Source organism: Rana temporaria, chromosome 2 (assembly GCF_905171775.1).
Source record: "Rana temporaria chromosome 2, aRanTem1.1, whole genome shotgun sequence".
NCBI classification, from domain to species: domain Eukaryota; kingdom Metazoa; phylum Chordata; class Amphibia; order Anura; family Ranidae; genus Rana; species Rana temporaria.
In genome coordinates this window covers 485,180,737-485,205,840 of record NC_053490.1, presented here as the reverse complement: position 1 = coordinate 485,205,840, position 25,104 = coordinate 485,180,737, and the positions used below count along the sequence as shown (strand labels likewise).

At 43.4% G+C, this 25,104-nt stretch overlaps 1 protein-coding gene across 2 annotated transcripts in view; it reads left to right on the top strand.

Moving 5' to 3' along the window:
* LIPI (lipase I) overlaps window positions 1-25,104 on the top strand; it is a 62,422-nt gene that overhangs the window by 19,719 nt on the left and 17,599 nt on the right. For both annotated transcript variants that reach the window (XM_040338794.1, XM_040338793.1), the window contains exons 2-5: window positions 3,580-3,956; window positions 13,581-13,689; window positions 17,673-17,774; window positions 24,403-24,492. In XM_040338794.1, the coding sequence (XP_040194728.1) occupies window positions 3,580-3,956; window positions 13,581-13,689; window positions 17,673-17,774; window positions 24,403-24,492 (678 nt within the window). The remainder of the gene's footprint in view (window positions 1-3,579; window positions 3,957-13,580; window positions 13,690-17,672; window positions 17,775-24,402; window positions 24,493-25,104) is intronic.

The window sequence follows — 25,104 nt, the reverse complement described above, 5'->3', positions numbered from 1 at the left end:
AAAAATGAAGTTGGGCTGAAACAAATTACTTTTTGTTAAAAAAAAAAAAAAAAAAAGTCTTCAGGCATAACAAACGCTTTTTTTTTTTCTTAACATCTTGTCATTGACTCATTCACAGCAGCAAGCCAGACTCGATACCCAGTTGGTGTGTTCTGAGAGTCCGTGTCAATGTGCCAATCTCAATGCCAGTGACGGCAAACCGCATGCCCGGGTCAGTCAGTCGGTAGCACTTACCCCATCACTGGCGACTTCCCCTGCTCAGCAGCCTCCCTTTCTCCTGTGGCCTCTTTCTGATTGGCCGGATTGAGGATCAGTGTTTCAACAGCGAATATTAATTCACTGTTGTAACACAACTGGGTAGGATCGGAGCGCATCCTCTGTGTCTCGAGACCACCCGATTTTGAAGCCCATTGGAGCCTCTGGCTATAATCAGATGCTTAAAAAAAAAAAACTGCCGCTGTAATTCATGCACCCGGTGCGGGGGGGGGGGATAATTGGAGAGAGGGGGCGGCACCCGGGCCGCCACTGCATGCATTACGTTGTTTACTTTTATTTCACAGAACTTTATTGAAATGTCACAAATGGAACTCCAGTTCTTTTCCCCATTAGAAAAAACGCATAAGGACCATAGAAAGTCTTGGTCCCAGAACAGATGCTACTTATAAGAACACACGTGGCTTCAAATGATAAAAATACAAAAACTGTATGTATAAAAATTGCACCCCTACACCCAAAGTTAAAATAAGACAATGTTAGAACATTGCAGCACAAAAGTAGGTTTGCAATCCCAATAAGGGAGAGTAAACACTCATAGGTAGATTCAGGTAGAGTTAGGCCGGCTTATCAGTAGATCTACGCCGGCGTATGTTTAAGTGTATGCTCAAACAGAGATACGCTTAAACATATCTAAGATACGACGGCTTGCGCCGTCCTATCTTAGATTGCAATATTTTGGATGGCCGCTAGATGGCGCTTCCATTGCGGTAGGCGTATAATATGTAAATGAGATTGTATGCCGATTCACGAACGTACGCCCGGCCGCCGCAGTCGATTTACGCCGTTTCCGTTTAGGAGGCCTAAAGTTATTCCACCTATTAGGTGGAATAACAATGTTAAAGTATGGCCGCCGTTCCCGCCGCGAGGTTCGAATTTTTAACGTTGTTTGCGTAAGTCGTCCGCGAATCGGGATTTACGTTGTTTACGTCCACGTCGAAATCAATAGGCCCGTGCGGCGTACGTAACCGCAATGCACACTGGGAAATGTAGGCACCCGGCGTATGCGCAGTGTTTAAAAAACGTCAAATGTGAGGTCAAGCCTCATTTCCATACAACACGCCCCCCTCCAAGTCATTTGAATTAGGCGCCCTTATGCCCGCTCGTTTTAGGCTACACCGCAATAGATTAGCAGGTAAGTAGTTTGTCAATCACTACTAGCCTAACTAATTTACGGCGGTGTAGCCTAAAAAAGCTAGGCTAGGCCGCCCTAAAGTTAGGCCAATCTACGTGAATCTACCTATATGTGTGTGTGTGCATATATATTATATATATATATATATATATATATATATATATATATATATATATATATATATATATATATATATATATATATATATATATATATTAGTGTGTGTGTGTGTGTGTGTGTGTATGTGTGTATATATATATATATATATATATATATATATATATATATATATATATATATATATATATATACAGCCGTGACCAACATTATCTGGTAATGATGGCCTCTAGTATGAAAAGTCGAGCCAACTTATGGAAAGGAGTGTATGGATTCGCGATACAAAAATCCAGTGACAAAAGGTAATATAAAACTCCTGTGACAACAGGCATTGTGCCTTGTTTATACATTGGAGCTGTGCTGAAAATGGCAGCCAGTGTAATCCCAATGCATCTGGTGTGACTGAGCCCTAAAACTTTTAACTTTCAGGCCCCGTTCACACCTGAGCGTTTTTCTGCTTAAAGCTTGTAGCTCTAAAATGCTTAACAAACCAAAAACCCATTCATTTTAATGTTCCCTGTTCACATCTTAGGGTTCTGTCGCCTGACAGAAAACGCCTGAAGCTCAAAAAAGTACATGAGCTTCTTTTTGGCAGATTACAAGCGTTTTTGGCTCCATAGACTTGCATAGACTGTAAATCAGCACTCCTCCAGTGTCCCCCGCCATGCAGTGACGACCGTTCTATGGGGTTTTATCACTGATGAGCAGGGCTTTTTTTCTCAAACAATAGGTGCTGGAACTCAACGACCCCCCAAAACCCCTCCCCCACACACACCCTCCAAATCACAACAAATAGTGGCTGTGGTCAGTCAAATTTCACAAACAGTAGGAGGGTCTTGCAATACATACAGAGTGCAGAGTTCAGGGGGATTACATACAGAGTGCAGAGTTCAGGGGGATTACATACAGAGTGCAGAGCTGTCACTTGTAAACACAGAAAGCGGACTTCTGTGTTTACAAGTGATTGTAGTGAGCCCCCCCAAAGGGGTCTGAGATAGAGGTGGTGGAATGGAGTTCCACCAAGTTCCCCCTGAAAAAAAGCCCTGCTGATGAGCCTTTTTGTGTTTTACATTATGCTTGAGGCGCTTCACATTTATATAGTAGGGAAACCAGTGGCCGTGGCTGTGCCATAGGCGGCTGCCTGGTTTGCCTAGTGGTATCGCCGGCCCTGACCTTTCAATTCAGGCTGCCAGAGAGAGAACCCTGCACTATCAATGGAAATAAGGTTGAAGCCAAGCTGAATGGCTCAAAATCTTATTGACAGCAAATTTTCCAGTCTATCTGTTATTGTCCTATTCATATGACACTGTTTGTTTGGTGGGACAGGAGATGAGATGGATCACCCGGGTCAAGTAAAGTTCTGTCATGCCTGTCATGTGCTATGTGACGTCACTCCAGCTGATCGGCAACTCAGCTGGAGTACTCTTCCGTTCTGCGCATGCACGGGCACTTTTTGACGGAGGGCACATATCGATGGAACACCGCCTCATCAGTGCCTATCAGTGGAGCCTCATTAGTGCACATCAGTGAAGGAAAAAAAATACAGTATTTATCGGGGTATTGTGTGCTCCAGCGTATAGCGCACACCCCTAAAGTGGACCCGCATTCCTGTAAAAAAAAAAAAAACATTTTAGTACTTACAGTTCTGGTGTCTTGCGCGGCGTCCATCGGCGGCCTCGTCGGGTCCGGCGTCCTTCGGCGGTGTCCATCCCGTGCTGGGTTTGAACCACTGCGCCGGCATATACCCATCGCAGTACACTCGGGTATAGTCGGGCAGGCTCGGCCCTCTCGCGCTAACGTCCTGTACGTCCAGGACGTGACCGCGAGAGGAGCCGAGCCTGCCCGACTATACCCGAGTGTACTGCGCTCGGTATATGCCGGCGCAGTGGTTCAAACTCGGCGCGGGTATCGGCGTATATCGCGCACCCATGATTTTGCCCTGATTTTCAGGGCAAAAAAGTGCGCGGTATACGCCGATAAATACGGTACCTGTCTGCAAAATTGTCAGTATAATGTACGCATACTAAAGCATTATGAATTCTTTTTCTTTTCAGATACAAACGAAACATGCTATGAATTCACCGATCTCGGGTTACATGACGCTGTTGTTGGAACAACACTGAAGATCCAGTTGTTAATTTACACCAGGGAAAATCCAAACTGTGCCGGGGATCTGAACCTGGAGAATACATCTGCTTTTCAGTATCTGAACATATCAAGAAAAACAATATTTATCACCCATGGCTATCGGCCTACCGGATCTCCTCCTGTGTGGCTGGATGAAATTGTCCAGAAATTGCTTGCCATCGATGACTTTAATGTCATCTTAGTGGACTGGAACCGAGGAGCTACGACTGTGATCTATCACAATGCTGCTGCAAAAAGCAGGAAAGTAGCTGACATATTGAAAAACTTCATTGACAAGATGTTGGTAAGAACCAGGGCTTTTTTTCAGCGGGAACGCGGGGGGAACGCAGTTCCGGCACCTCCTGGACTGACTGTATGTAATGGCAAGGGGTGCTGTGGTGTGAATCTGCAGGGTATTGATGCTCACTGCTGGGGGATCTATTCTAGCTGGAGGGGATCTATTTTTGCAGGGGGGTCTATTGTTGCTGGCGGGGGACCTATTGTTGCTGGTGGTGGGTCTTATGTTGCTGGGGGGTCAGTTGTTGCTGAAAGAGATCTACTGTTGGGGGAGGGGTCTATTGTTGATGGCTCCAGGAGAGTCTATTAAGGCTGGTTGTACTGAGTCTATTGTTGGGGTTGGATTTTTTTGTGGGTGGTCCATTGTTAGGGGGATCTATTGTTTCTGGCTACAGGTGATCTATTTTACTGATTTTCTTGATATCATTACCAAATTTCATACAAATTTCTTAGCACCACAAAATGATACTTGGTTCTGTATTGTCTAAAAGGCGTGGTACTGGGAGGTAGGTATGGGATGGAACCAAGGGACGGTGCTCGGAGGTGGGTAGGGAGGAAGAGGGGTGACTCAGAAAGGGGGAGTTCCTGCACCTATTGTCTGAGAAAAAAAGCTCTGGTAAGAACTAAGATGGCACAACTGTCGAGGGACGTAACATGGTGGGGGGAGTCTGCTTATGATGACCATGAGCAAAAGTAGCTTTTGATCTAACAAGGTAGCAGTAGCTTTTAGAAGTACTACAGGATTCATGAATATCTATGCAGTTTAGGCAACTTTCGGGTTCTCTGAAATGGGTTATTATGATGCGGTGTCATTCAAGGTACTTGTATTAGAAGAATACTAATTAGTCTTAGGCCCCATACACACGATAGAATCCATCCGCTGAAAAATCCCAGCAAATGGGTTTCAGCGGATAGATCCTATGGTGTGTACACTCCAGTGGATCTGTTTCCGCAGATATTTATCCCCTGGGATGGATTTCCAGCGGATAAATATTTGATGACATGCTATCAAATCTATCCGCTGGAATCCATCCCAACGGATGGATCCGCTGGTCTGTACAGACTCACCGGATCCATCCGTCCGAAGGGATCCCCCGCATGCGTCGTAATGATTCGACGCATGCGTGGAATTCCTTATATGACAGCGTCGCGCACGTCGCCGCGTCGTAATCGCGGCGACGGCGCGACACGTCATCGCCAGAGGATTTCCGCGCAGATTTCGATTCGATGGTGAGTACACTCCATCGGATGGAAATCCACGGAAATCCTCGAGAGGATTTATCCGTGGAAACGGTCCGCTGGACCGTATCCGCGGATAAATCCTCCCGTGTGTATGGGGCCTTAGAATTTTCTGACCCTCGAACTAATCAGTGAATATGAACAGGACACCTTATATCTGCTTGATTAGTAAAGAACAGAAGACCTCTATCATCATGCAGTCATTTATATTTTCATACATGGTAAAAAAAAGTACATCTGATTGTATCAGAACTGAATGCCCGTATGGATACCTTTATTTGGCATAGGGGAGAAGTATAATTTCCGCTATAGTATATGTGATCCCATTCACCTAATCAAATCACATCTATGTTGTAACATGTTAAAGTGATTGTAAACGATCATCTTGTTAAACAATCCGCTCAGTTAAAAATAGAAATGAAAGACAAAACATTCGTGCATAGATATTAAAACAGTACACTGAGCTTCCCAGTGAATGGCTGTGCAGGGAAAGCGTGTCAGGACAAGTGTGATCATTGGAGGAGAGCAGGCTGAGTTCCCAGCATAGCTAGAGAGTTGACCACGCTGTGCTCTCCTGCTTCGTGTGGTCAGTTTTTGATAGGAAAGCAGAGGGACTGGCAGGAACGCCAGGGGTTTCACACAAAGGAAGCAATATAAAGAGATCAGGATACTTTTACATACAAGTACATGGTACAGCAGACACATATCAAGAATATGAAATGTTGGGGTAACAAATGCTTGAAGTGTTTTTTTAATATTTTGAAATCTACACTTCAGTTCCTAGTGATCCTGTTATGAAGGTTATGCACCTACAGTTCTTTGTACAAGATGGCAAGACTTTTACGGTTGGTTTACTAAAACGGGAGAGAGCAAATTCTGGTGCATAGAGACCAGTCCGCTTCCAGTTTTTTTTTTTTTTTTGTCAAAGCTTAATTTAACAAGCTGAAGTTAGAAGTTGATTGGCTGCTATGCACCGGTGCACCAGATTTTGCACGCTACAATTTTAGTAAATCAACCCCTTTGTCTTTCTCCCAGTTGATCCCCTGTGTGGTCACCCAGTCCTACACTTGCCTTAAAGAGACTACAAGTGGCTATGCCAACGTGCATTGCACAGGCATTGTTCCCTGTTGTCCCGATTAAACACTCTGAGAAATATGCGCAGTTTAAGTGCATTGCATGTAGACAGGAAGTAACTTCACATATTCTGTTGGAGAACAGCAGCACTGAGACAGAACAAGGATAAAAAATGTGTGTTTATATTAAAAAAAAAAGTTACTTACAAATCATTTGCATAGAAATTTACCCAGTGAACGTGCATACAAATTGGGGGGGAAAAAAACCTGTGCTGGTTGAATATATTTCATTGATTTAAGACCAAAATTACAACATTTGGTCACTAGATGGTGCCACGCAGTCGAGTCGAGTGGCCAAGTGCTGTATTTTCTTTTCTAAATTAAACATTTAGATCAGCACAGCAACTAACCTAATAACATTTGATGTTTTTTTCTATCCACGTTTTTTTTGTAGATGCACCCCTTAGGCCGCGTACACACCCTCAGTCCAAACCGATGAAAATGGACTGAAGTTCAGTTTCATCGGTCCAAACCGCCCGTGTGTACGCCCCATCGGTCTGTTGTCCTTCGGTCCAAAAAAAGAGAACTTGCTTTAAAATCGAACCGATGGACGCCTGACCGATAGGTCAAAACCGATGGTTAGTACGCAAAAGCATCGGTTCAAAACCCGCGCATGCTCAGAATCGAGTCGACGCATGCTTGGAAGCATTGAACTTCGTTTTTTTTAAAACAATGGTGTGTACGCACATCAGCGGTGAACCGATGAAAACGGTCCGACGGACCATTCTCATCGGATGGACTGATGATGTGTACGCGGCCTCAACAAACCAAATATCAATAGGCATTTTAACTGACTTGCTGACTGGCTCACATAGATATACATAGACAGAATGGCACAGGCAGGCAAAGCAACGTGTGTGTGTATATATATATATATATATATATATATACATTGTTTTATACCTGCCTGCTAGCGGGCGCGCGCACGCCGCTGCAGTCTCCATGCCCGCGGGACCCACGGACTTGATGTCCACCGGTGTCTCGCAATCGGGTCACGGAATGGCAGAACGGGGGGATGCCTTTGTAAACAAGGCATCTCCCTATTCTGCCTGGTGGCATGTCACTGATCATCTGCTCCCTCTCGGGAGCAGCGATCAGTGACGTGCCACAATAGAATCACTCCCTAGGACACACTTAACCCATTCCCGCCCCCAGAATAATTTATCCTGGCCATTGAAATTAATGAACGCTCAAGCAATAAATGCATCTAGTGCTTAGGAGCGCTTAGATGTGTTTTTTATGCGCATTTAGACATGTTTGGCCTTTTCTTTTTCTGCTGGAACGCTTGCTTCCTGCCCGCTGTTTTCCTTCCGCAAATCTGAGAATCATGGCACTGGTTTCTAGGGGGGGGGGAAACGCCCTCCCTTGCCCTATGGAGCGGACGCCCATGGGTGTGGTGGAAGATTTGGAGGACCACAATTCTTAACTTCATTTGGAGCCATTTTGGCCTATTTATGGACGGTTTAATCAGACTATTATTGCAGTGACTATTGTTATAGTGACTAACACTTGTCACTGGGTGTTCATTGTGCCGTATTCAGGCACTAGTGCCACTATTTACTTTAAGGTATAAGGTAAATACATTTTTATATTTGTTTTATTTGGCTTAGGTTCACACTGAGCTGCGGGAATGAAGCCGTGCGAGTTCAGCTAAACTCCCACATGTCGGTCCCAATTTTGCCCGTGGTTTTAGAGACATCTCTGCAGGTTTCTTCACAGATGACAATGTAAATCCCTGCCCAAAATCGCAAAGAGTAGTACAGAAACTACTTTTTGAAATCGGTGCGGCGCCGCAAATGCAGCTTTGCACCTATTAGAACGGTTCGATTGCCGCCAATTTGACATGCGCTTTGACATCATACCAATGTGAACCCGGGCTAACGGTGGCAGCTTTCTTTATTTTCATTTATTTTTTCTGGCTCAGTGGTGGGACTTCAAGTGTGAGCGTGTTAATCTTGTAGACCATCAGTTTGATGGAAGGCAAGAAAGTAGTTTTTATAAGAGATATGAAAAAAAAGGTAGAAGAAGCACTTAAATTTATTTTCCACATTTTTAGATTCTTTGTGGCCAGTGTAACCAAGGTCATGGCAGGGACGTGTCCTTTTTCCCTTCATGTGTGTTAAAAGGTCTCAGGCCTCGTACACACGACCGAGGAACTCGTCGGGCGAAACACATCGTTTTCCTCGTCGAGTTCCTTGTTAGGCTTGTTGAGGAACTCGACAAGCTTGCTTTGCGTACACACTGTCAAGACAAAATCTCCTTGTTCTCAAACGCGGTGACATACAACACATACAACGGCAGGGGAAGTTCGATTCCACTGGCACAACCCTGGGGGCTGCTTTTGCTAATCTCATGTGTTTGCGTGTTAATTAAAAGTTTGGTAAGAAACGATTTGCACTTTACAGTCTGTTACAGCTTGAAAAATTTGTTATTTCCAGTACAAATGCTACTTTTACTCCCGTCTCATACTTTATTCTGAGCAAGCGCGGGTTTCTTAGCATTCACACCAGGGGTCAAGTCCTGGGGAAAAAAGTGTGGGAACTCCTACCCAAGATCCACTCCCCCACCAAAAAAAAAAAAAATGATACGCTCATATGCATAATTACTAAACCGCATTTTTTTTTTTTTTTAGATCCACTGTACCTTAGTAATCCTTTATGTTACTGCCCACTTCCTGTATATGGATTCATCGGGTAGTGTGTGGGTATTCCGTCACTTCCTCAAAGCCGCAATGTCTCCTGGGAGCTTTTGTCATTGTTCCCAAGAGACATTGCGAAGGTCTGCCCTGAGTTATCACGGGATTTAGAATGAACTTTAAGCAAGTTCTTTCTAAATCCTGCGATAACTCGCGGCAGACCTCGGCAATGTCTCCTGGAGAACAATGACAAAATCTCCCAGGAGACATTGCGGCATTGAGGAAGTGACGGAATACCCGCACACTACCCGATGAATGCATATACAGGAAGCGGGCAGTAACCTAAAGGATTACTAAGGTTAGCCTGCCCCTGACCGTGACTCGAGCTGGGCATCATCGTTTAGTGAAGGATTGGCTCGGGCGGCTCGGCAGCTCTCAGCTGCTCTAGTCCTGCAAAGGGAACTGCGTTCCTGCTGTGAAAAAGTGCAGGAACTCCGTTCCCACGCGTTCCCGCAGGACTTGAGCCCTGATTCACCCGCTCGAGTTTCTCGTCGGAAACCAGCCCGACCAGGAACTCGACCAGCAAATTCAGACTCCCGTCGAGGAAAAAGAGAACTTGCTCTCCTTTTTTTGCTCGTCGAGTTCCTCGACGAAAAACGTACACACGACCGGTTTCCTCGGCAAAAAAGCTCTCCCACCAAGTTTCTTGATGGATTCTGCCCGAGGAAACTGGTCGTGTGTACGAAGCCTCACACTTTGTCATTTCAGAAGGTTGGAAGTTATACTTATAGGGTGTGGTAAACAAAGCATCATATATTTATGCGTTGTTTGTTTCATAACCTCGGAAATGTCTCCACTTTCGATTTAAAATGAGTATTTGTAGATGTGAGTCATTTTCTTGGTACCGACGAAGAAGGAATGTGTTCTGAGTCACAAACAAGTTATCTCAGTTTGGCATTATTATATATAGCACCGTGGATAGAAAAGGCATGTGTCAGCTTATACTTCAAAAGGCCACAGAGAGTAACATCAACCATTTACTGCACTCCGGAACTAAATCTAAATTCCTCACAGCCAGAGCGCACAGGAATTAGAAATCTCAGCGTGTTCTGTTTAGTAAAGATAAAAAAACAACCACAAAAAATATATATCTTGGAATAAACTATATATTGCCTGGTGACTCTACAAAAGGACCTTTCCTTACAATAGGACCTTTCCCAAACTGCTTTGATAAATATTGAGTCATAGGGCAGCCATATAATATACCAGACGCCACCTTCTAAAGGTTCACATGAAAAGGTGCTGCGTCAGGGCCAATATTGCCAACCCGTCAGGTAGTTTTAGATAACAGAATTCTGTTACTAGAGAAAATTTTAAAGTAAAGCATCATAATATTCTGTCATTAAAAAAAAAATAAAAAAAAATAATGGCTTACTTGCTCTGTTTATTTATATAATATCCCAATTTTACAAATATAATATGCAGTGTTCACCCATGATGCAGGATTCTCCGAATGTTTTGGCATTTATAAAGGGAGCAGGAGCTGTTTTCTTTCAGACTCTCTCTGATTAAAAGCTATTATCCTATTTATTTAGGCATGTGTGTAAATATTGGCTTGAGCTATTTTGATCAGTAAACAATGTTAGTGCAGTGCATCTGGAAAGTATTCACAGCGCTTCACCTTTTCCACATTTTGTTATGTTACAGCCTTATTCCAAAATTGATTAAAGTAATTATTTTCTTCAAAATTCCACAAAAAATACACTATAATGACAACGGAAAAGTAGTTTTTTTTTTTTTCTAATACATTTGCAAAGATTTCAGAGAAAAAAATCTCATGTACATAAGTATTCACAGCCTTTGCCACCTAGTCTTTCAATTGATGTGTTTAAAACTCCAGGAATTGTAAATGATGTATTAAGGTTCCACAATAGTATATTTAACATTGGTGGTGCTTAATAGATGTATGTAAGGCACCCCGAGAAAGGGTTAAAAACCGTTGCAAAGCACCTCTACAGAGACGCATTGCCGGCTGTATAGCCACGGTGTCCCATTGATTTCAAAGGGTGGGAGCGGTGGAGGAGCGGTATACACACCGCTCCAAAGATGCGGCTACCAGGACTTTTTTTTACCGTCCTACTAGGGCACTGCACCAGTGTGAAAGCCCTCGGGGCTTTCACGCTGGAGACACAGCAGTGGCTGTTTAGGGTCGGTTTGCAGGCGCTATTTTTAGAGCAATAGCGCCTGCAAACCGATCCAGTGTGAAAGGGGTCTTAAGGTCAAAACTCCAAGAAATGAACCCTGTTTAATACTAATTAATGTCTATTTATGAATCTTGGGAAGAAATGAGGAGTCACTGGTATGATACTCTTTAAATACTACTGCAAAAAAAAAAAAACCTTGGTTTAGACTCAACCTCCATTAATATGTAACCTTTTATATATCAATCTAATGTAAAAAAAAATTACTTTATGAATACCAAAATAACAAATCCCCACAACCAAACAAGAGAGACAAAAACTAAATGAAAACCATAAACGCATTAATACAATAATGCTCTCTCTCTCTCTCTCCCTGTAAACTTAGATATACTTTAATAATGTTACTATAGCACATATTGTATTTATGATTTCCAAAGTTAAGGTGATCCCCATAAATTGGACAACAATTGTGCACATAGTCTTTCAATTGATGTGTTTAAAACTCCAGGAAGTGTAAATGATGTATTAAGGTTCCACAATAGTATAGTTCCAACTTTTGGAGCTCCAAACAGAACATTGGTGGTGCTTAATAGATGTATGTAAGGCACCGTGGTCCAGAGGAGGATATAGTGTACATGAGTAACAATTTTTCTCAATAGTGGTAGTCCATCACCTTTCATTGAGAAATATTGGGCAAATAAAGTGCTCTTGGTACTTTCCTCGCATGCCCGTGTAGACCACCTAATAGACATACAAAGCCTGTGGAGCTAGCTGTGATGGAACTTCAAGGTTCAGAATTCAAACTTCACAGTTAGCATGACCCAATTAAGGCCACCCATTGTTCTTCATGATATATAGATGAGCCCAAAGTAAATTTCAACATGCATGACACACACTTAAAGCGGTGTTTCACCCTGCAGAACAACTTTTTAGCATAAAATTCGGCATAGTGGCGCGAGCTACAGTATGCCTGTCTTAATTTTTTTTTTATCCCCGTACTCACTGTTCTATCGTACATAGAAGATTCCGACTGCCCGCGGGGAATGGGCGTTCCTTTCAAGAGGGAGGGTGATTGACGGCCGGCTCTGGCACGTCACGCTCCCCGAAGACAGCCGGAGTAGGTCTCGGCTCTTCACGGCGCCTGCGCACAGACTATGCGCAGGTGCCGTGAAGAGCCAAGCCTATTTCGGCTATTTCCGGAGAAGCGTGACGCGCCAGAGCCGGCCGTCAATCACCTTCCGTCTGGATTGGAACGCCCATTCCCCGTGGGCAGTCGGAATCTTCTATGTACAATATAACAGTGAGTACGGGGATAAAAAAATTAAGACAGGCATACTGTAGCTCGCGCTACTATGCCGAATTTTATGCTAGAAGAAAAAAAAAGTTTTTTTTTTGTTTTTTTTATAGGGTGAACCCCCGCTTTAACAGTCCATATGGGTCACCTTGGAGAGGAGGGGCATATGGAATAGAAGCTGATCATTCTAACTACCCCTGTCAGTTTTAAATGATTTGTCCTATCCCTGTAAACTTATACATCAGGAAGAGAGCTTGTTCTTTTGACAAACAGACTTACTGGCTGGATCACCATATGAAAATAGAAGAAAGAAAGCCTTAAAAGAAAACAAATTCGGCCATCACATCTAATGCCGCGCACACACAATCGGAAATTCTGATGCTGTGTAGGCCCCATTTGACTTTTTTTCGTCTGTGTTTAGAAATGGATAGGATAGGAAATTCCTATCGTCTGTGTGCAACTCCGACGGAGAAAAAACCCACACATGCTCAGAATCAAGTCGACGCATGCTCAGAAGCATTGGAATTAATTTTTCTCGGGTCTCATCGTAGTGTTTTACGTCACTGCGTTTTGGATGGTCGGAATTTGGTCTGACAGTGTGTATGCAAGACTGATGGAAGTCAGCTTCATTGGAATTCCATCGGATTTTATCCCATTGGAAATTCCGATCGTGTGTATGCGGCTTTAGAATTGTTAATCTGCAAAATGTTTGCTTTTGGGTTTAATAATGCTTTAATTATGTGACCGATTGTGTTGATTCTGCCACATTCTAGTCCATAACACTTGCAACAAAAGTGTGATGACATGCAGACATTAGATTGGTTTCAGGCATTTGCTAAACAGGAAGTGTCGCGACAGAAAAACACAAGCGTTCAGTTGCAAAATGTGGACTATGAACTGTGATTGATTTCATCACATTTGCGTGACATTTGTAAATAGAACACAACTGTGTTAATAAATGTCCCCCTTCATGTCCTATATGTATGTATGTATGTATGTAAAATGTTATCCACCAATCTGCACTTTGTAAGGGAATCTAATTTATACATTCAGAAAAAAAAACTTGGTTAAGCAGTAGTGTTTTTACTGAATGCAATTAGTTGTTAATATATATATATTTTTTTTCCAGGACCAAGGAGGCTCTTTAGACCTCATATATATGATAGGTGTCAGTCTCGGCGCACACATTTCTGGATATGTTGGCAAAATGTACAATGGTTCCATCAACCGCATCACTGGTAATCATTTATTTATTTGTTTTAATGCACTCTTCAACTTCCCTGAAGTGATAAATGTAATAGTGTTCTACAAATTCATGTAGAATTTAGGATCCTGTTGGTACTTTGGGGTTACACACTGTTTAATTATCCAGTTTCCTTGACTAAACCTTTGAATGTTATGCTTGGGAAGCAATTTGAAGACCTAACACAAAATGAATAGAAAATACGGGATGTTTTTCTTCATAGTTGTTACAGATGCATATAGCTGGACATCAGAACTAATGCTGTTCAACCTCCAGTTCCCTAGCCTGTGGTATAATCTTCCAAAATCCTTTTAAGAGCCCTTAATAGGGCAGCTCAGTGGCTAAGTGGTTAGCACTTCTGCCAAGCAGCACTAGGGTTGCAGGTTTAAATCCCAACCACAGCACTGCGTGGAGTTTGCATGTTTTCCCTGTGCCCGTGTGGCTTTCCTCCCGAGTACCTTGGTTTGCTCTTGCACAAATACAGTGAGGAAAATAAGTATTTGAACACTCTGCTATTTTGCAAGTTCTCCCACTTGGAAATCATGGAGGGGTCTGAAATTGTCATCGTAGGTGCATGTCCACTGTGAGACATAATCAAAAAAAAAAAATTCCAGAAATCACAATTTATGATTTTTTAACTATTTATTTGTATGATACAGCTGCAAATAAGTATTTGAACACCTGTCTATCAGCTAGAATTCTGACCCTCAAAGACCTGTTAGTCTGCCTTTAAAATGTCCACCTCCACTCCATTTATTATCCTAAATTAGATGCACCTGTTTGAGGTCATTAGCTGCATAAAGACACCTGTCCACCCCATACAATCAGTAAGAAACTACTAACATGGCCAAGACCAAAGAGCTGTCCAAAGACACTAGAGACAACATTGTACACCTCCACAAGGCTGGAAAGGGCTACGGGGAAATTGCCAAGCAGCTTGGTGAAAAAAGGTCCACTGTTGGAGCAATCATTAGAAAATGGAAGAAGCTAAACATGACGGTCAATCTCCCTTGGACTGGGGCTCCATGCAAAATCTCACCTCGTGGGGTCTCAATGATCCTAAGAAAGGTGAGAAATCAGCCCAGGACTACACGGGAGGAGCTGGTCAATGACCTGAAAAGAGCTGGGACCACCGTTTCCAAGGTTACTGTTGGTAATACACTAAGACGTCATGGTTTGAAATCATACATGGCACGGAAGGTTCCCCTGCTTAAACCAGCACATGTCAAGGCCCGTCTTAAGTTTGCCAATGACCATTTGGATGATCCAGAGGAGTCATGGGAGAAAGTCATGTGGTCAGATGAGACCAAAATAGAACTTTTTGGTCATAATTCCACTAACCGTGTTTGGAGGAAGAAGAATGATGAGTACCATCCCAAGAACACCATCCCTACTGTGAAGCATGGGGGTGGTAGCATCATGCTTTGGGGGTGTTTTTCTGCACATGGGACAGGGCGACTGCACTGTATTAAGGAGAGGATGACCGGGGCCATGTATTGCGAGATTTTGGGCAACAACCTCCTTCCCTCAGTTAGAGCTTTGAAGATGGGTCGAGGCTGGGTCTTCCAACATGACAATGACCCGAAGCACACAGCCAGGATAACCAAGGAGTGGCTCTGTAAGAAGCATATCAAGGTTCTGGCGTGGCCTAGCCAGTCTCCAGACCTAAACCCAATAGAGAATCTTTGGAGGGAGCTCAAACTCCGTGTTTCTCAGCGACAGCCCAGAAACCTGACTGATCTAGAGAAGATCTGTGTGGAGGAGTGGGCCAAAATCCCTCCTCCAGTGTGTGCAAACCTGGTGAAAAACTACAAGAAACGTTTGACCTCTGTAATTGCAAACAAAGGCTACTGTACCAAATATTAACATTGATTTTTTTCAGGTGTTCAAATACTTATTTGCAGCTGTATCATACAAATAAATAGTTAAAACAATCATACATTGTGATTTCTGGATTTTTTTTTTTTTATTATGTCTCTCACAGTGGACATGCACCTACGATAACAATTTCAGACCCCTCCATGATTTCCAAGTGGGAGAACTTGCAAAATAGCAGGGTTCAAATACTTATTTTCATCACTGTATATGCTGGTAGGTTAATTGTCTCTTGTCTAAATTGGCCTAGTGCGTGATTGTATGAACATGAGTTAGGAACCTTGACCACTTAAGACCCAGACCATTACGCAGGTAAAGGACCTGGCCAGTTTTTGAGATTTGGCACTGCCTCGCTTTAACTGACAACTGTCGTGTGATGTGGCTCCCAAACAAAATTGGCGTCCTTTTTTTCCCCACAAATAGAGCTTTCTTTTGGTGGTATTTGATCACCTCTGCGGTTTTAATTTTTTGCGCTATAAACAAAAATAGAGCGACAATTTAAAAAAAAAAAACAATATTTTTTGCTATAATAAATACCCCCAAAAAAGATATAAAACAACATTTTTTTTCTCAGTTTAGCCCGATATGTATTCTTGTACATTTTCTTGGTAAAAAAAATCGCTATAAGTGTTTAACCACTTGACGACCGGCCACCGCCGTTATACGTCGACAAGTTGGCTCGGCTGGGCGAGAGCACGTAATATGACGTCCTCTCTCCCAGCCGCCACTAGGGGCCGTGCGTGTGCCCGGCGGGCGCGATCGCTGCCGGGCACACGCGATCGCTCGGTACAGAGCGGGGACCGGGAGCTGTGTGTGTAAACACACAGCTCCCGATCCTGTCAGCAGGGGAAATGCTGATCTTCGGTTCATACAATGTATGAACAGAAGATCAGTGTTTCCCCTAGTGAGGCCACCCCCCCCCCCACAGTAAGAACACACCCAGGCATACTTAACCCCTTCCCCGCCCCCTAGTGTTAACCCCTTCACTGCCAGTGGCATTTTTATAGTAATCCAAAGCATTTTTATAGCACTGATCGCTATAAAAATGCCAATGGTCCCAAAAATGTGTCAAAAGTGTCCGAAGTGTCCGCCATAATGTCGCAGTACCGAAAAAAAAATCGCTGATCGCCGCCATTACTAGTAAAAAACATATAATAAAAATGACATAAAAATACCCCCTATTTTGTAAACGCTATAACTTTTGCGCAAACCAATCAATAAACGCTTATTGCGATTTTTTTTTTTTACGAAAAATATGTAGAAGAATACGTATCGGCCTAAACTGAGGAAAACATTTTTTTTTTTTTATATATTTTTGGGGGATATTTATTATAGCAAAATGTAAAAAATATTAATTTTTTTCAAAATTGTCGCTCTATTTTTGTTTATAGCGCAAAAACAAAAAAACCGCAGAGGTGATCAAATACCACCAAAAGAAAGCTCTATTTGTGGGAAAAAAAGGACGCCAAAGACGTACAAAGCCGTACGCCTGTCGGATCTAACCCAGATGCCGTCGTATCTTGGTTTGAGGATTCAAACTAAAGATACGACGCGGGTAATTTGAAACTACGCCGGCGTATCAGTAGATACGCCGGCGTACTCGCTCTGTGGATCTGCCCCAATATATGTATAGCACGGTGTAAATTGATGGCTTGATATAAGAAAAAATAAAGAAATCGATTTCTGTTTAATATACACTATATTACCAAAAGTATTGTGACGCCTGCTGTTACACGCACATTAACTTTAATGGTATTCCAATCTTAGCCCGTAGGGTTCAAGTTTGAGTTGACCCATCCTTTGCAGCTATAACAGCTTCAACTCTTCTGGGAAGGCTGTTCACAAGCTTTAGGAGTGTCTATGGGAATGTTTGACCACGTTTCCAGAAGGGTGGACCAACTCAATATTGGACCCTACTGACTAAGACTGAGATGCCATTAAAGTTCATATGCATGTAAAGGCATGTGTCCCAATACTTTTGGTAATATAGTGTATTTGTAAAATATTGGAGTGATCTGTAGAGAATCTTGCTTCATATGGATCAGAATTAGGTGTGAAGAGTCCTTATGTCGGTATTTGTTTTTTTCTTGCATCATTTTCTAGGCCTGGATCCAGCTGGTCCATTATTCAATGGGAAGCCCCCCCAGGACAGATTACACCATACCGATGCACGATTTGTGGATGTTGTTCACTCAGATACTGATGGTATGTGTTTTAAGCATTGCTGTTTACAGATAATTAAATATCAAGAACATTTAAAGGGTTTGCAGTAGATGCCGGAGAAATGAACAACAGTTTCTTATTTCTCTTGGGATCTCTATGGTTGAGATATTTGTGCTTCGATTTCACACAGTAAGGCCGCGTACACACGGTCGGTCCAAACCGATGAAAACGGCCCGAAGTCCAGTTTCATCGGTCCAAACCGACCGTGTGTACGCCCCATCGGACCGTTGTCCTTCGGTCAAAAATGTTAGAACTTGCTTTAAAATCGAACCGATGGACCGCTGCCCGATAGGTCCAAACCGATGGTTAGTACACAAAAGCATCGGTTCAAAACCCGCGCATGCTCAGAATCAAGTCAACGCATGCTTGGAAGCATTGAACTTCATTTTTTTCAGCATGTCGTGTTTTACGTCACCGCGTTCTGACCCGATCGGTTTTTGAACTGATGGTGTGTACGCACATCAGACCATCAGGCCACTTCAACGGTGAACCGATGAAAACGGTCCGTCGGACCGTTCTCATCGGTTTGGATCGACCGTGTGTACGCGGCCTAAGTTTTCATTTTGTTCTAACAGAAGGACTTGAGACATGACAAGGTGGGCAGGAAAACAAAAAACATCTGGAATTACTGTAAAGAGCTCATTGAAGAATCCAAGACACGTAAGGGGCCAGAGGCTAATGCCGCGTACACACGATCGGTTAAACCGATGAGAATGGTCTGATGGACCGTTTTCATCGGTCAAAACTGATCGTGTGTGGGCGCCATCGGTTAGTTAACCATCGGTTAAAAAAAGCCAACTTGTTTTAAAATTAACCGATGGATTCCTAACCGATAGAACAAAACCGATCGTTGGTAGGCACGACCATCGGTTAAAAATCCATGCATGCTCAGAATCAAGTCGACGCATGCTTTTTCAGCAGGTCGTTGTGTTTTACGTCACCGCATTCTGATACGATCGTTTTTTTAACCGATGGTGTGAAGGCGCGACGGACCATCAGTCAGCTTCATCGGTTAACCGATGAAAACCGTCCATCGGTCCGTTCTCATCGGATGGACTGATCGTGTGTATGCGGCATAACTCAACTCAACTTTATTTTGGGTGGACTGATTGTTTAAAACAGGTTTTACAAAAAATATTATTTAATTATTATTATTTTTTTTACCAAAGCTTAAGTATTTTCACTATTTATTTTTTATTTTTTTGTTGCCAAAATGTATATTCCATGAACTAACTTGCAATTTTGTATTAGATTTTGTTTGTGCTTGGTGCTGATCTGCTCAGTGAAATGTATTACAAATAAATGGACAATTTATTTCTCGATTTAGTTAGCAGAGAAGGAAGACAATGCAGCCTCATAGAATGATCTTTGAAAAGTTGCTTTGCATCTTTGGACTGTTTCTGAAGCTTCAGACTCCGTAATTGAAAAATTAGTTATGGCTTTGCAGGCAGTATATCAGGATTTTATTTTCTGTTCTCCGGCACGATTATCTGAAGGCAAAGATATATTAGCCGTGATTTCCTAAAGGAAAGATAAGAGAGAAAAGTCTTTTAACAATTTCAGAGAATGGAAATCGACGAGACAGCTGTAATTTAATTTATTGATGATGTTCACATAAAATGTTTTATGCTATTCAGAGCCGTATCTGCTCCTGCCTTGCTCATCCATAGCCTTGATCTTCATGTTTAAATATTTTATAGAATATACTGCTTATTTATAAGTGGTTTTTATCCTTCTTTTAAATTTCTGTAAATGTTTAAAACAATGGAAAGAATCGCGTCTAAAAGGCAGGAAAAGAGCCACAATAATGTCTGTTCAGATAAATTATTTTTCCAAATCTAATGTGAGACAATAGAATGAAAGAAAGTCTTGTAGTCAGTGTAAGATAACAAAGACGGGCTACCTGCAATTCCTCACATGAGATCCTTATGTATAGAATAGGGGTGAGACCTGGTTCTGTAGACCCAAAATGTTGAAACTGCAACTATTTCTTATTTTTTATTATCCTTGTTATTGTTTAACCACTTAAGACCTGGACCAAAATGCAGCTAAAGGACCTTGCCCCTTTTTGCGATTCGGCACTGCGTTGCTTTAACTGACAATTGCGCGGTCGTGCGACGTGGCTCCCAAACAAAATTGGCATCCTTTTTTTCCCACAAATAGAGCTTTCTTTTGGTGGTATTTGATCACCTCTGCGGTTTTTATTTTTTGCGCTATAAACAAAAATAGAGCGACAATTTTGAAAAAAATGCAATATTTTTGAATTTTTGCTATAATAAATATCCCCCAAAAATATATAAAACATTTGTTTTCCTCAGTTTAGGCCGATACGTATTCTTCTACCTATTTTTGGTTAAAAAAAAGCAATATGCATTTATCGGTTGGTTTGCGCAAAATTTATAGCGTTTACAAAATAGGGGATAGTTTTATTGCATTTTATAATTTTTTTTTTTACTACTAATGGCGGCGATCAGCGTTTATTTATTTTTTTGTGACTGTGACATTATGGCGGACACTTCGGACAATTTTGACACATTTTTGGGACCATTGTCATTTTCACAGCAAAAAATGCATTTTAAAATGCATTGTTTATTGTGAAAATGACAATTGCAGTTTGGGAGTTAACCACAGGGGGCGCTGTATGTGTTCCCTGAAGTGTGTTTACAACTGTAGAGGGGTGTGGCTGTAGGTGTGATGCCATTGATTGTGTCCCCCTATAAAAGGGATGACACGATCGATGCACAGTGAAGAACGGGGAGCCGTGTTTACACACGGCTCTCCCCGTTCTTCAGCTCAGGGGACCGATCGCGGGACTCCAGCGGCTATCGGGTCCGCGGGTCCCGCGACTCACGGCTGGGTACTAGTACAGGACGTACATGTGCCCAGCCGTGTCATTCTGCCAACGTATATGTGCAGGAGGCGGTCCTTAAGTGGTTAAAACCACATATAGGAGCTGCGACTATGCGTGAATTCATACTTTTGCTGTGCTATATGTCAGTTATTATTTTGACTATTTAGTATGTAAACCCTCACCATGTAAAACAACCAATTAATTAAAATGGAAATGAAAGGCAAAACATTACTGTGTGGTAGTAGTGTGTGTAGCTGGTGACATTAGATAGACAATGGCATTGCAAGGACAGATCATGAATAGATGGGGTGTTTCAGCCAATAGGCCAGGGTTTCTTTTAATTCCCTTGGCCTGCTGGGAGAGCCTATTTATTTGGGTGGAGTCGGGGGTTCTGTGCCACCTGGACGGCTATCTGGGTGGACGTGTGTTATGTTGCCCCTGGCTGCTAGGCCGGGGAGCCTGAGGACTATCCCGAGGACACCTGGCTGCTAGGCTGCCTGAGCCCTACTCAGGAGCAGGAGAAGCAATGTAGGGTTGGGACTGCAGGACTTGAGTCCAACCGAGTTGTGAAGCTTCAGCTGGACGGGGAACCAGTTGTGGTTGGAGGTAGAGGGAAAGCTGTCGCTACTAAGGGACCATCCACCTTGTTACTGAAGACTACTGTGAGTGAGCTGAAGCAAGTACCTGAGCATTCTCACCAGCCAGGGACGGGTGAAGAAGTGGGAAAACATCAGCCAGTGCCAAGCCAGGGACCCAACAGGATAGTGGGGATGATGCTTGAGTAGTAAACAGTGGGATAGCTGTGGAAGAGCTCAGGGGATCCAGTGACGACTAGTGAGAAAGGGAGCTCAGTGAGATACTGTGGGATAAGTAAAGGACTGTTCTGCGTTACCAAGAGTTATGTACAACTACCGTTAGTGACTGTTGCAAACAGTGGCGGTGCGTCCATAAAGGGTGCAGGAGTGCCGCCCCCTCTCCTGCTCGCCCCCCCTCTCCTGTCACTCACCATAGATAGATTCATGCAATGCATGAATCTATCTGTGGTTGCCACTGCCGCCCCCTATTCATGTGCCTGGCCTCTTGTCGGGTGCCGGGCATATAAATTACAGCGGCGGCTTTTGTATGGAAGCGCCTGATTAGAGCTGTCAGCTCTAATAGGATTCCTGATTAGAGACTTGGGCTCTAACAGGCTTCCAAAAGGGTAAGCAGTGGGCGCAACGCTGTGCGTTCGCTGCTTACTTAGTGGTGTATTAGGGAAGCTTCACTAACACTGACCCACCTCTTAGCCAATCAGGTTGACGGGTGTGTTACCGGTAACCTGATTGGCTGAAATGACAGGCGCTGTGATTGGACGCCACCGATGAGGCGTCCAATCATAGCAGAGACAGGAAGAGAGGACGGAAGATTAGAGGAGCGAGCAGCGTGGAGGACCGGGGCCCCAACTAGACAGGTAAGTGCCAGAGTGGGGGATGCACAGTGGCAGCATTTGATGGGCACACTGGCAGCAGTTGATGGTCACAGTAGCGACAGTTGATGGGCACACTGGCGGCAATTGATGGGCACAGTAGCTGCATTTGATGGGCACAGTGGTGGCAATTGATGTTTTTTTTTTTTTTTTCAGTCTGTTTGCGCCCCCCAAACATTTTAAGCACCAGCAAACACTGGTTGCAAGATTAGTTGCCATAGGAGACAGTGGTCCTACCTATACAGAAGTGTTATCCGACTGGAGGCCTTTTACTGTATAACTGTCTATCTATAGAAGTCTTGGAGGTATGCCAATTACCATTGCATCTACTCAAGGGTGTTCTGGCCCTAACCCTCACTCCTACAGTTCTGTTAAGAGACAATTAATCTCTTCGCATTCACAAATCGACTGGCGCCCATCATTCCTTCTTGCATCACATCCACCATGCCTGGTAACCCACTCTGCAAGGAAGGATGTCCGCTCTCCCTAACCTTGAAGTCGCCATTAGGCCTCTGGGCCCCTGGGACCTTGCTACTATATATAGTTAGTAGGAATAGTTAGGTTTAGTACAGGCTTTGATTCAGATAACTATCATCAAGTCATGTTGACTTTTTGAGAGATTTTAGATCAGGTAGAATAGTTTGTCTTAGCCATGCTTAGCCATGCTATAAAACTAGCTGTGTGGACATCTACAGCACATGATGTACACATATTCGCCAGCACACCAAGGATCAATTTAAAAAACGTCAAAAAATTTAATGCATATTCAGCGATCCAAAAAGCAACGTTTCGAGGTCGTGCAGGACCTCTTCGTCAGGCGTCTTTTGCCTGACGAAGAGGTCCTGCACGACCTCGAAACGTTGCTTTTTGGATCGCTGAATATGCATTACATTTTTGGACGTTTTTTAAATTGATCCTTGGTGTGCTGGCGAATATGTGTATATGATTTGCTTTCCGGTTCCCAGCCGGTAATCGTTTCAGCACCCTTTTACTTATTGGCCATTTTTCTGGAAGGTGTGCAATTGGAATATTTTTGAATCTACAGCACATGGACAATTGGTGGAATTTGTGCAAGAGTTTTGGAACACTGCCTTAGGACATGCATTCATTCAGCAGTAGAATTTACAAAATTGGTTAAGTAATTTAATGGCCTTTTTAGAAGGATGTTTCCGTAATAAACAACACTCGGGTCTTAAGTGTCAGTTGAGTAGGGACATGTTTTTTTTCTGTTATGCTTTTGTATGTTCTACCTGTTTTTATGGATTCCTACTTTGTCCTCCAGTGCCTGTGTCTACAATATGTTGATTATGACTATGGCAGGGATATTATGCCAAGCTGTGCTAGGGAAGGGACTGATCTGACTGGTCTACACTCTGTAAAGCGTTGCAAAATATGTATAGGCTATATATATATTATTATTATTATTGTCTGTGTGCATGTGTGACATACAGAGGCGTTGCTAGGGGGTGCGGTCCGCACCGGGTGACACCCACTAGAGGGGTGACACCATCCTGTTTTTTTTTTTTTTTAAGCTGACATGCCCAGCCTGCCCTGTGCAATCCCAGCCTGCCCTGTGCAATCCCAGCCTGCCCTGTACCACCCCAGCCTGCCCTGTACCACCCCAAACTTTCCCATGCCACCCCAAACTTTCCCATGCCACCCTAACTTGCCCTGTACCACCCCAATATGCCCTATGCCACCATAACTTGCCCTATACCACCCCAACCTGCCCAATGCCACCCTAACTTTCCCTGTACCACCCCAACCTTTCTCATGCAATCCCAACTTGCCCTATGCCACCCTAACTTGCACTATACCACCCCAACCTGCCCTGTACCACCCTAACTTGCCCTATACCACCCCAACCTGCCCTATGCAACCCTAACTTGCCCTATACCACCCCAAACTACCCTATATCACCCCAACATGCCCTTTACCACCTTAACCTGTCCTATACCACCCCACTACACCAACCTGCCACTATACCACTCTATACTACCCTAACCTGCCACTAAACTGCCCTATACTATCATTTACAGGGGCTGGTTTGGGTTACGCCCCGTGCCTGTGGGCTGCCTGCTTGGTGCTGGGCAGCCTAGACAGAGGGGGGGTGACACCATGTTTTACCGCACCGGGTGACACCAACCCTAGTGACCCCACTGGTGACATACATATAAATTTACCTGTGCATAGCCTGGAAATGCCTGTGGCCTTATTGCTCGTGATCTTGTGGTCTGCTGAAACCAAACATTACATATTTAGCTCATTTGTGTGTTTTACGAATTTGTCAATAGGTCTTGGCTATAAGGAGAGCTTAGGAAATATCGATTTCTACCCAAATGGAGGAACAGACCAACCAGGATGTCCAAAAACGATATTATCAGGTAAATTTGCCATGTGTATTTTTTTCTGAGGAAACGGTAGATCTGAATAGTCTAAAAGCATTTTGTACACTACAGTTTAAGCAGAGACACAGAACTGCTCTTTACACTAAATGGACGTGTAAGAATTCTAATTGTGTGGTCACGGAGAGAATAGTTTCCTGTTTCCGCCCACTTGGAGTTTTGTAAATGTTTTGTGCCCCCTTGCCTTGGAATTTTGAGGGTCCTGTTGCATTCACCAAAAAAGGTAATGAATGACCCCCCCCCCTTATAATTGGAGCAGCAGATGTGCAGACCTGAGAGTTCCATCTATAGGGGTCAAGCGAGCAGTGATTGTTTGTTCATTCTGGTCTGTTCAGGGTTTGATTTTCTTCCTCCTGCATTTATCATGGCCTGGCTAATCCTTCGAGGGGAGAGTCCAAACGATGGCTGGGGAGGTGATAAATGGTCTGAAGCTCTGGAGATAGTAGTCTTTCCTCGACAGGGAATGTTCTAAAGCCCTGCCCTGATGCAGCCAATGGAGTGTATAGCTGTTCTTGTAGGTCTCGGCTGTGGCAAAGCTGAGGGCCTGGATTGATCATTCTAAAGTGCTGGCTGTAGGACTTCACCACAAGG